The following is a 12,834-nucleotide window of genomic DNA, read 5'->3' on the forward strand; positions in this document are numbered from 1 at the left end:
GGAATCTCAAAATCACCTCGGTACCTTCTCCATACCCTACACCAATGTCACAAGTCCTGCCCATGTGCCTGACAGTGTTGCTGGCATTCTGGTCTTTTGTTACCTTTAACGTCTTATAGTCTTACGCTGTCCTTGTCACACCATCTAGCACCTGGGCAATTGTGGCAGAGCCTCCTGCCGCTTCTATATCGGTCCCTTTCTAAAATTTAGATGTTTCTTCCTAAAAGATTGCTTTTTCTGTGTCATTCCTCTGCACAAATGAACTCAGTTTTCCCCTAATAGCTGAAGACCAAAATCTAAAACCTTACAGCTTCACATTTAAAGCTTTCAGTAATTTGATTTTATCATATTTACCCAAATTTATCTGGTCTCAGCACAAACCTGTAATAATAACTGCTCTGAGCTTTCTCTTGTGTCCTGAATAAACATGCATAAGCCTAAAGACATATAACTCATTCTCTCATTCCCTCTCCTAGGCTAAGCAAGTAGGATGGGAAGGAGCAGGCATGGACAGACAAATAAGGTACAATTACAGTGCACTGGGATAGGTGCCATTTCCTCACAGAGAATGGCCTTTCACTCCTATGCATCCTTCAAGAACATGTTCAGGGAATACCTCCTCCAAGTAGCCTACCTGATTAATTCATGGCCCTCAACACTTAAACCTCATTCTTTGTACTCCCACAGATCAGTGCTTCTCAAGCTTGAGATACAAATGGCTGGGTCCCACCCCTAAAGAGTTTTTTTTTCCCCATTAACTTTATTGGTACATTTTAGGTACAAAATACAGTTACATTCGTCATTGGGATCTTGTACCATTACATGAGTCTCTTGGTTCTTATTTTTTTCCCCTTCCCTTGCCCTCCCTTCACCCTCTCCACCCTTGCCTATTGGCAAAGACCTTGTTTCCATTTTTTTCCTCTTCTCATATTTTTTCCTTTCCCTTTATTCCCTTCCCCTACCCCTCCCAATTCCCCTGCTCTTTTAGACCTTTTCTTCCTGTTACACAATATCAGTTATACATTTTTAAAATTACAATATTAAGATCTAGGAGACATTACCACAGCTTTTACAGAATTTAAAAGGATATAGAAAGCATATTACAAAAATCTCTTTTGAAATAAATTTGACAACTTCTAAGAAGTAACTTAGAAGACAAATTAATGAAACTAACTCTGGAGGAAATATAAAATTTGAATAGCACCTATTAAAGAAAGTATATTCCTAGCTTGAAAACCTACCTGTATGACAATAGCAGGCTCATAAACATTTTAACTGATAAATTATATCAAACAATTAAAGCAGAAAAAAGAAGGAACACTTCTCCCCTCATTTTAGGAACTCAACATTGTGGTAATCCTAAAATTGGATAAAGATAATAGAAGAAAAAAGTATGAACATAGATAGAAATTTGTTTAACAAAACAAACTATTAGAAGTCAGATCTGGCAGGATGTAGAAAGTGGTTTTGTTATAGGGATGGCAGCGTTGGTTCAGCATTGGAAGATCCACCCCCAGAAGTCATCATTTTAACAGAGGAAAGGAAAAAGCCATATGATCCTGTCACTAGTTGGAGAAAAAGTATTGGACTAAATTCAACAGCTGTTCATGGTAAAAGCTATCAGGAGACTAGAAGTAGAACAGAACCTTCTCAACAAATTAAAGACATATACTCCATGGGCTGGGGATTTAGCCCAGTGGTTCCGTCACCTGCCTCGCAAGCGTCACCTGCCTTGCAAGCGCAAGGACCTGAGTTTGATCTCCGGTACCACACACACAAAAAAAAGACATGTACTCCATACTTCCAGTGAGAACACCTTGTATGAATGGAGAAGATACAATGCTTTCTCCTTAAGGTGGGGAACAAAGGCAGATATGATTACTCTTTATCTGTCCATTAAACTTTGAAACCTAGTCCCCACCAAAATAGTCTGGCAATAAAATGACACAACTAGGATAGGATTGGCACGGCAGAAGCAAAATCTTTATATGTAGATGAAATGATCATCTACAGAGAAAATACTAAGAAATCTCTAGGAGCCCCTAGAACTTATACTTGAATTTAGCAGGATTAGAAAACACAAGGTATATATAAAAATTCAGGTCTGTGTATACTTGCTATAAATGAAGAACTGGATATTGAAATTTCAAAGTTATGTAGGAGGACAAAGGACCCAGAAAAGCCAAAAATAAAAACAAAAACAGTGTTGGATGATGTTTAGCACCCAATTTTAAGACTTCTTCTAAAGCTACAGTAATCAAGGCAGTGTTGGTGTAAGGAAAGACATAGAGATCATTGGAATAAAACAGAGAATTTAGAAATAGAACCACACATATATGGTCCACTGAGTTTTGAAAGATTATTTAACATTAGCATTTTATAGAATATAAACTCGATTCAAGAGCCAAGGAAGAGATAGTGTCTTCAGCAAATGGCACTAGAACACCTGGTATCCATATATAAAAAATTAACCTCAACCCTTTTTTTCCATACATGAAAATAACTTGAAGGAATCTATGAACCTAAATAAGAAAGCCTAAAAATATAAAACTTTAAGAAGAAATTATAAGGGAAAATATTTATGAATTCAGGGTAGGCAAGAACTACCTAGGATACAAAAAACATGATATATAAAAGAAAAAAATTGATAAATGAGATTCCACCAAAATTTAGAACTTTAAACGACATCATTAAAATGAAAAGTAGTCCTAAACAGACCATATTTACAATGCATATAACCTATAAGCAGAATATATAAAGAATTCTTAGAGCTCATTAATAGACAACCCAATTAAAATGTAGACATAAGAAGATGATAAATAGCCAGTATAGCACAAGGAATGGTGTGCAACTCTGGAATCAGAAAAATACTAATCAGTAAAATAATAAGATTGAATTATACACTCATTAGGGAGATGAAGTCAAAAGTTTTAAAAGCCTTGTCATAACCTTTTCTTTTTGTTGGATTCTCCCCCTTTGCATTTAATTTGTCACGCCCAGTGGATTCCTTCTGCTGGGTTTCCTGGGGTTGTGATCCTCATTGTCTTTTCCTAGGGTATTGTCTAAAATTTTTTGGAGCGCCGGTTTGGTATTCATGAAGTTCCTGAGGTGCTCTTTCTCATGAAAGTATCTTATTTCTCCATCAATTTTGAAAGATAGTTTTGCAGGGTACATCAATCTGGGTTGGAGGCTGTTTTCCTTTAGGGCTTGAAATACATCACTCCAAGTTCTTCTTGCCTTGAGGGTTTGCATTGAGAAGTCTGCTGTCATTCTGATGGGCTTTCCCTTGTATGTGATTTGGTTCTTTTTCTCTCACTGCTTGTAGAATTTTATTCTTCTGTTGGATTTCTGGAATCCTAACTATTATATCCCTATGTGTAGATTTTTTTTTTTGATTAGGGCTAGCTGGAGTCCTATATGCCTCACTTATCTGTATGTCAAGTTCTTTTCCCCTCCTTGGGAAGTTTTCTGCCATCACTTCTGTGAACAGTTTTTTATGTCATCTGCACTCTCTCCTCTTTCTTCATTGACTCCAATCAGTCTTATGTTATTCTTCTTTGCATCGTCTAGCAGCTGCTGGATTGATTTCTCATGTTCCCTTACAATTTTAAAGCAATTTTTCTTTTCCTCCTCACTAATTGCAATCTTATCTTCTATATCTGAAATTCTATCCTCACATTGGTTCATTCTGCTGCACAGACTTTCGAAGGAGTTTTTAATCTCTTGGAAATCTGTTTGTATCTGTTTTATGGATTCCATTTGTTTCCTATGTTGGGATTCCATCATATACCTCAGATCCTCTATTTTTTTTATCTGTGTCCTCTCTAGATTTATTAATCATGTCTTGTACCATGAGCAAAATCTTGGCTGTTATCTGAGTAATTATTTCTGATTTCATTTTTCCCAGATCCTCTTTTGTTGCCAGTTCAGAGAGTCCAGGTGGTTGAATATCAGATTGTTCCATCTCGTTTCCCTTTGGGGTTGCTGTAGATGATCCAGAAGTCTGTTTTTGTGTCTTCTCATTTTCACGGGGAGGGGAGGGGTGCTTCTGGCACCCACGTGGCTCACCTTCTCTGCCCTAGGAGCTTCCTTCTGGGTGCTGGGACCAGCTCAGCTTTGCCCTAGGAGCTTGGGATGGCGGTGAGGGAGCTTCCTTCCAGGTGCTGGGACTGGCTCAGCTTCTCTGCCCTAGGATCCTGGGATGGAGGCGGGGAGCTTCCTTCTGGGTGCTGGGACCAGCTGAGCTTCACTCCCACCCCTAAAGATTCTGACTCCTTGAGTCTAGGGTGGGAGCAGAGTATTTACACGTTTTACAGGTTCTGATGAGAAGGATCTGCAGACCATCACTTTGCCTATCACTGCTACTGATGACCTTGGATGAGTACTTATCCTTCGCTTCTACTCTTAGGTCTTTATGGGCAGAAAACATGTCTTCTGTCTCTTTGTGGATCAGCCCACAAACATAGAAAGTGCTCCCCAGATTTCACTTTACGTGTTCACAGTTCTGGATTGCCTTCTCGAAGACCACTGGGGAGAGGATCAAAGTCGCACAGCACAGACTGGCTGGCATAGGCCCAGTTCAGGAGCCATGGTACAATCCACACAGCAGCTTTACGAGGGCTGCCTGGCAACTTCCAGTCCCTTCTCTGGCTTCCAGTAGGAGGATGGAACTGACAGACAGTGAGCAGTTACTCTCTGCCAAATGCTGGGCTGGGGGATGCGTACAGTATCTCGGGATTATAGCAGTACAGCAGCTAGGCCCTTAATTTCACACGTGCACAACACAGAAACCCAGACACCCAAGTTTTTCTGCCCCATGGGATAGCACAGAAGAGGCAGAGGGCTTACCAGCTAAGGAGAAAGTGAGGTAATATTTACTGCAGGTCAACTCAGTGGCCAGTGCATTGTTCCAGATGCTTCCCCCTCCACAGTCTCATTTAATCCTCACAATTATCTTGCAAAACAGATCTCATTTTATTCATTTTATTCACTTTAAAAGTAAGGTAAAAGCCTCAGAGAGGTTATATAATTTTCCCAAAGCCACACAGCTGGAAAACCAGAAAGCTGGGGGCAGTAGATAGAGCCTCTGGTGATCTGTCTGACTCAAAAGCCCTTGTGGGTTCTGCAGCTCAGCTCTGTCCTGTGACATGTCACAGCATGTGTGCACAGTTTGCACAGCACATCACCACCAGAAATGAGAGAGTAAGTCTTGGGATTCCACATGCCTCCAGCTCCCTGCCAATACCTAGCATTTTGTTTGCTCAGGCTTCCAGGGTCTGGCCCCTGCACACAGATTGGAGACTACATCTGGGGAAATTATAGCGCACAGGAAGGGGGTGGGCAGGACCTTGGATTCTGGGAAGCAGGCCTTGGTGGCATGGCTGGTTCCTGTCAGGTAACTGGAAGGTGAGGGTTTGTGGTTCATGGAAGCGTGACTGTCCCCTCCCTCACCCCACCACACTCCCACCTTTACACACTCTCCATGGACAGGCTTTCTGGTCAGGGACATGAACACAGATCTGGGGGCAGCTCACAGAGATGTGAGGGATCAGATTCAAGGTGACACACCAGCACATGCAGAATTGTACCATGTCCACACCCAGACTCACCCACAGAGCAGGCAGATGTACACAGAGGTCAGCCAAGGACCCCACGCACAGGGCTGCTCAAGCCCACACTCCCACAGCCACGTGCAGGGTGTGGAGGGCACAACCTGCACCAGCCACTTTTGAGGTACCTTGGTGATTGTCAAGAAGGATGGGAACAGTGGGGAGTGTTTTCTCCATCAGTGCCTTGCCCTTCTACCATGGATGGAAACCCACTGTTAGAAGGGGCTCTGGCTCCTTTCCCATAGTTTGTCCTTTTCCTGGGCTCAACTCAGTTCCCTTCTGACCCAAGCTTAGAGGCATGGGGTCGGGGAGGGGCGAGAGGAAGTGAGTGATCAGGATGAGGAAGGGAGGGATGAGGTGGAGGAGGACCCCTCCTGAGCTGCATGGAGGTCAGGAGGGCTGTTACTTCGCTGTGCTTAAAGGCAGCCTAGATTGTGGGAAGCAGGGTCTGATCCAGCTGTTGCCAGGACTCCTGGTCCTCAGGAAATGAAGCTGGGGACCTCAGCGTCCCTGAAACGCTGGAGAAGGGGAGAATTGAGTGGTCAGCAGCTAGGGTGACAGGATTTGGGAGACTCAAGTTTGGCCAGCACCAGAGGAGGCTGACACCTGTTATGGTACCCCTATGAACTGTCCTTCCCCCAGGTCAGGCGCCCAGACTGAGGTGCTTCTCTGGCTCCGAATCCTTACTGAAGAGCACGCGGCAGGGTGGGAGTGAAGGGAGGCGATCTGCCAATGGGACTGGGACTGGGAAGCTAGCCAGGGGAAAGGAGATGGGAAAGGGGAGTTTTGGTGATGACTTCGGCAATTTGACCCCAGAGGAATAGTTTGGGTGGGGGTCCCTCCTGCTGCCCCGACCTGCCCATCTTAGTAGTGGGCAGCCTGCTGCATTCCCACCCTGCTTCCCCACTGCAGTGCAGGAAGGGGGCCAGAGCCCGCCTGACCACCTTACCGTCTGTGGCGGGCTTCCCACGGTCATCTCCACGTAGTAGCCCTGGCCCGACTTGCCCCTCAGGTTGTCCACCATCTCCACGAAGCTGCCCCTCCTGCCGAGCTCCTCGTCAGTCTCCCGCGGCAACCTCAGCCCCAGGGGCGCCCCTGCCAGGCCGCTGCGCAGGGGCAGTCGGATGCTGTGCTGGGTGCCGTGGGCAGGCAGCACTCCCGAGCCCACCCACAGCAGGAGCCAGGGCAGAGCTGGGGCCATGGTGGGCCCGGGCCTTCTGGGCTCGCTCGGGCCCACGTCCGTCCCTGTTGCCTTGTCCCTAAGTATGGGTGGTGGTGGCTTCTCTCAGGAGAGGGGGCTTGGCGGCATCAGGAGTCCAGAGCCTGCAGGCCCCTTAGCCAGCCCCCGGGTCCAGGCGGTGCAGAGAGGGCAAGAGAAATCCGCAGAGAACGAGAGGAGAGCAGTGGCTGTGATCCGGGACCCAGCTACATCTGGACGTCGGCAGGCAGCCTCAACTGCGGGCTCGGGCCCCTCTAGAGGCTGGGAGGGGCGGGCATGGCAGGGTGGCGCCCGCTGCAGTCCGGTTCTCCTGGCGGGGCTGAGGAAGTGGGAAGGAGCCGGGGCTCTAGGTTCCTGCGGCTGTGTTGGCTGCTCAGGCCACCATAATCCAGCTCCCAGCTCCCAACTCACAGCTCCCAGACAAGCAAGGGAGGCGGAAAGACTTGTGGCGGTGGCTGTCAAAGCCAAAGGGTTTTCGCTTTGCCCTGGGATCACTGGGAAGTGTAGTTTTCCCATGGCAGGCCGCCCTGCTTCCGGAGCTGGAGAGGGGTCTGGGATGCCCTCTACCGTGGCGGAGTCCACCCTGCAGGATCCTGGCGGGTGAAAGAATTCCCCAGCCCAGGCTGGGCGGGAAGAGCCCTTGGGTAAGATGAGGAGTGACTGCTCACCTCTCACCTGTCAGTCCTTTCAGCGTTGATGGGCATACTCGCTGCATGCCAGCCACTCTGCCAGGCACTGGGGCCACAGAGAGGAGTAAAATGGACACACACCATCAATGAGTCCATACAGGAGAATTAGATGATTCTTGACACAGTGGGGTGGCACACAAATGATGTGGCATTAAGGATTTGGGGGACATTTCGGGGATCTGGGAAGACCCAATGGTGCTTTTTTTTTTTTTTTGGTTTGGTACCGGGGATCGAACTTGGGCCCTTGCGCTTGCGCAGCAGGAGGCGAAACCACTGAGCTAAATCCCCGGCCCTCAGTGGTGCTTTTTGTTTTGCTTTTTGGTACCGAAGATAGAACTCGGGTCCTTGCGCTTGCGCAGTAGGTGGCAAAAGCACTGCGCTAAATCCCCGGCCTTCAATGGTGCGTTTTAATTTGAGCCTTAAAGTGGGTAATATTTCCAGGGGCAGAAACTGGGGGAGTGTCTTACTTTTCTCATTGCTGAGACAAAATACCCAACACCCAAAGTTAAAGGAGGAAAGGTTTATTTAGCTCACAGTTTGTAGAGGTTTCAGTCCATAATCAGCTGGCTCCAAGGCAGGGTGGCAATGGCAGGCAGACATCACAGAGGAGAATATAGTTCATGGCGGGCAGAAGGTAACAAAGCAACAAAGGATGATCACAACTTTTCTATCCCTTATGTCTTATCCAGACTACTTAGAGTGGGTAGCAATCACACTCTTTGTTTTTTTTTTTGGTACCGGGGATTGAACTTGGAACCTTTGTTTGTGAGGCAGGCGGTGGAACCACTGAGCTAAATCCCTGGCCCAGCAATCACGCTCTTAATCCTAGTGCCCTTGATCCTGGCATTGCACCATGAATCAATGCCAGCGTCACACACTCTAGATCCAGCACCTCTGAAAAGCCCCACCAATGACCAAATGAGGCTTTAGGGGGAACATCTGGATACAAGCCATAATAGGGAGCAAGATTAAAGGGATGGAAGGGTACTCTGGACAGCAAACGACACATGCAGGTCTAACAGGGACATGTGAAGTCTCTGTTTTCACCAGAGTTGGCTACCTGTGGGAGTTAAGAGCCAGCCAGGACCTTCTCTGTCTGAATCTGTTTGTGCCTTTGATGGTTTCTTGCAGCAAATCCTCAGGACCTCTGATTTCTGCACTGTTAAATTGAGGATAAATGGCTGCTGAGAGCTTTGAAGTGTAATCATTACAAGAAGTATCAGTGTATTAATTGGTAAGAGCTTGAAACAAAAAGCTGTAGAGCTCTAATTGCTTTATAGAGAAAAGCTGCATGATTATATCATCATATTATTTATCCAGGATGGAAAGTTCTTGATAAAATTTAGTAATCATTCTGATAAAAAATTAAGGGGAGTAAGGAAGGCATGGTGATGCATGCCTGTAATCCTAACTACTCAAGAGGCTGAGGAAGCAGGACTGCAAATTCAAGGCCAGTCTAGGCAACTTAGTGAGACTGTCTCAAAATAAAAAAATAGAAAGGATTGAGGATATAGCTCAGTGGTAAGAGTCCTCTTTGGTTCAATCTCTAGTACTACCAACAAAGCAAAACAAAACAAGCAAACAACTAAGGGGAAATTTCTTACCCATTCTTATTTTTTTTATTTTTATTTTTTTGGTACCAGGGATCGAACTCTAGACCTTGTGCTTGTAAGGCAGGAGGCAGAAGGGAAATATCTTGAATAAGATAACAAAGTGTTGAGGGTGTGGCTCAAGGGTAGAGTCAGTGCTCAGTATGTACAAGGCCCTGAGTTTGATCTCTAGCACAGAGAGAGGGATAAAAAGAGAGATGGAGGAGAGAGGGAGAGAGAGAGAGAGAGAGAGAGAGAGAGAGAGAGAGAGAGAGAGAGAGAGAGAAGAGGGGAGGGGAGGGGAGGGGAGAGAAGAGAGGAGAGAAGAAAAGAGAAGAGAAGGAGAGAGGAGAGGAACTGGAAAAAATAAAAATCAATAGATCCATGTATATATAGGAGTCATGTATAAATACAGATGGCATTCAATACCCAAAGAGCTTCCACAAATCCTTAAAAACCCTCAAACAAGGTGATAGAAAAGTGAACAAAGAATGTGACCAGGTAATTCATAGAAGAAACTCAAATGACCAATAAACATATGAAAAAGGTCAACTTTATTAATAGTGGAAGGATATAAAGTAAAACAGTATTTTAAGTACCATTTTCTTTCCTTTCTCTCCCTTCCTTCTTTCCTTCCTCCCTCTTAGATTGGTAATATGTTGGTGCTGGTGAAGGTATTGATTGGATTGTAAATTATTCTATCTTTTGGAGAGTAATTTGGGAATGCCTATTAAAATATAAAAATGCAAACTCTTTAAGCATTGTCATCTAGGGCCCTATTTTGCAAAAAAACAAAATTTCAGAAGTATGTAAAATATTTAAATTTTGGAAATAGCTGGGCATGGTGGCTCCTGTCTGTAATCTAGCACTTGGAAGGCTGAAGCAGGAAGATTGTGAATTCCAAGCCAGCCTGGCTACATGTCTAGTTCAAGGCCAGCCTATACTACATAGCAACAGCTTGTCTCAAAAACAAACAAAAAACTAAGAAACCGGGTAAATGATCACAAATAGGAGACTGAGACTTTGACATTTATTCAGTGACATCCTAAATAACCATTAAAAACAATAGCATAGGGCCAGGGATTTAGCTCAGTGGCACGGCTCCTGCCTCGTAAGCGCAAGGTCCTGAGTTTGATCCCTGGTACCATAAAACAAAAACAAAAACAATGGCATGGTTTCTTATGAAATGAAGATTAGAACATGTTAAAGAAAGTACATTATGATCTCATTTCTGTAGAAATTTTAAAGTATGTATTTGTGCTTTTATGTGTATATATACAAATTTTTACCTACATAAATATAAAAAAATCCAGAAGATAGAAACCAACATGCCAACAATGGTTTTCTCTGCAATGGAGGGACTCATTTCTTTCTTTCTTTGCTGAATTCATCCATTTAGTGAATGTTTATTGAGGGCCTCTTCATGCTAAGCACTATTTGAGGCACTGAGGATACATCAATAAATAAAACAGACAAAATCTTTGACCACATGGAGCTTGCATTCTAATTCAGAGAGACAGACAACAAACAGACAAACAAACAGTATTTCAGATGTGAATTTACTGTAGGGAAAAATAAATCAGAGAAGGGAGCTGAAAGAATGATTTGTAATTTTTTTTTGGTAATTTTTAAATAAGATGATTTGAAAGTGTAGAAGAAACATTTCACAACTTTATATATTTTTTTCTTTTTTTGGTACCCGGGATTGAACTCGGGACCTTGCACTTGCAAGCCAGGCAGTGGCACCACTGAGCAAAATCCCCAGCCCAACTTTATATACTTTTTAAAAAGTGGTAGTATTAGTAAGTTAGTAAGTTTTCCTTTTTTTTTTTTTTTTAATGTGGGTGGTTTTCTGCATATTACAAATAAACAGTATGAAAAAAGAAAAATTCTAGCAATGGAATTTCTGACCTAGAATTAGAGGAAAATTTGACTCCTTCATCCTTAAAAAAATTACCTCTAAATGTTTATCTGTAACTCTAGAAGACAAACTACAGTTAGTGAAATTGTCCTCACTGATTGCATGTACTACAGTACTAGTATGTCAGTTGATGTGTGTCATTATTGTTAACCTCTCTCCGAAAGACTGACTCTTAATTATGTTTACCTGAGAACATTTGATAAATGGGTTTGCATTTCTGAGTACAAACCTATGGAAAAGCCTAACACAGTGCAAATTATTTATCTGTGTGATGATAATCCCATCAATCCCACAGTATCTCTTATTCTATTAGCTCTTCCTATCAGCTGGGAATCCATGTTAAGGGAAAAAAGTTAAGCATTTTGATGACAATTAGATTGATTGCAAGTTCTTTGATTTAGGAACTACAAATAGCATTTCTAACCCCTGTTCTGTGTAGTCTGCGGTGGATGAATTGGTGAGCCTTAGAGTCTTTTCCTACTCTGGTCTCTTTGGCTCCTCAGTAAGAGTTTTAAGGTGTGTGGAGAAGGAAGAACCACACGTTTTCATCAGTAGTGAGAATAAAGGAAGTATAGATGGAACTTTGGCAGAAAGATTTAAACATGGGAAATATGTTCTGGCCACCTGATTTAGGACCTACAAGAATAACAACCTGAGTTCCTCATTGTGGGATCAGATTCTAAGTGGTGCAGGGACTAGTTTCAAGCGTTTGTAGGAGCCACATGCAACTCTAGAACCTACTGGTGCTGCCCCAGGTGTGTGGCCTCACCATCTCCTTCCTTTCTTTTCTCTCTCTCTCTTTCTTTCTTCCCTTCCTTCTTTCTTTTTCTTTCTCTCTCCCTCCCTCTCTCTCTCTCTCTTTCTTTCTGGCTGGTCTTGAACTATGTAGCCCAGGCTGGTCTTGAACTCATGGTGAGCCTCCTGCCTCAGCCTCCAGAGTGCTGGGATTACAGGTATGTGCATCACTACTTTCAGCTCCTTTCTTTTCTGTTAGCAAAATCTCTGCTTTTTCTGTTTTTGTTTTCCCATTCATGAGTGGCTAGAGGTGTCTCTGCTTCACTTAACTTCTCTAGGAGATTGGCCAAGTAGGAGAGGAAGAAATATGTTTTCCAAGTAAGCAAAACTAAAGCTCTTTGGAATTATATTAATATCAATACTGCTACTAGACTGAGTGTATGCAGGGACTACGCATTATGTCACTTTTTTTTTCTTCAACAGACTCTGAAATAATTCTGACAGTTGTTACCATCCTTGTCTTGCAGAAAGACTCTGATGAAAAGATGGAGAGTAGAAACCAGGTCTCTTTAATTCCCGGTCAGGTGCTCATTGATTTAATCGAAGCACGGAGCCAGTTTTTTGGGGGGTGGGGGTGGGGGTGGGGAAGAAGGCGAGCGGATGGGAAGGGGATCTTCATTACCTTCAATTCACATTTCTTGTTTATTAAAGGATCAGTCAATGGATTGATTGTTGATGGTAACTGTTATTCAACTGGTATCAATCCCACTACTAAAAAATGATGACCAATGTATTGCCTTGGATAGCTTACATTACTATTAATCAGGACCTTGCGCGGCAGGCGCCGGAACCACTGAGCTAAGTCTCCGGCCCATACTATTAATATTTTTAATGGTCCTACCCTACCCTGGAAGAAATTCTCCTCAAATATAAATTCAGGTCTTTTAATCACTCGAGAAGCCCCATCAACTATGATGAACTACATTCCCATCGTGCAACGGGAAACGTGCATCACAATGCGTCCTGCGACGGGACCTCGAACCAATCCAATGCCGGAGCTCTCAGTCAGTGA

At 43.9% G+C, this 12,834-nt stretch overlaps 1 protein-coding gene across 2 annotated transcripts in view; it reads right to left on the reverse strand.

Moving 5' to 3' along the window:
- The window catches only part of Bace1 (beta-secretase 1), a 27,052-nt gene extending 19,740 nt beyond the window's left edge, over positions 1-7,312 (reverse strand). The window contains exon 1 of one of the 2 annotated variants that reach the window (XM_004856670.4): positions 6,559-7,312. In XM_004856670.4, coding sequence (XP_004856727.1) covers positions 6,559-6,810 — 252 coding nt within the window. In that variant the 5' untranslated portion in view covers positions 6,811-7,312. The remainder of the gene's footprint in view (positions 1-6,558) is intronic. The other variant, XM_004856667.4, reaches the window with a different exon arrangement.
- Positions 7,313-12,834: the final 5,522 nt, after the last annotated feature.

The sequence above is a fragment of the Heterocephalus glaber genome, unplaced genomic scaffold (assembly GCF_053883595.1).
Source record: "Heterocephalus glaber isolate CG9 unplaced genomic scaffold, H.glaber_assembly_v1.0 deba00001429, whole genome shotgun sequence".
Classification (NCBI taxonomy): domain Eukaryota; kingdom Metazoa; phylum Chordata; class Mammalia; order Rodentia; family Bathyergidae; genus Heterocephalus; species Heterocephalus glaber.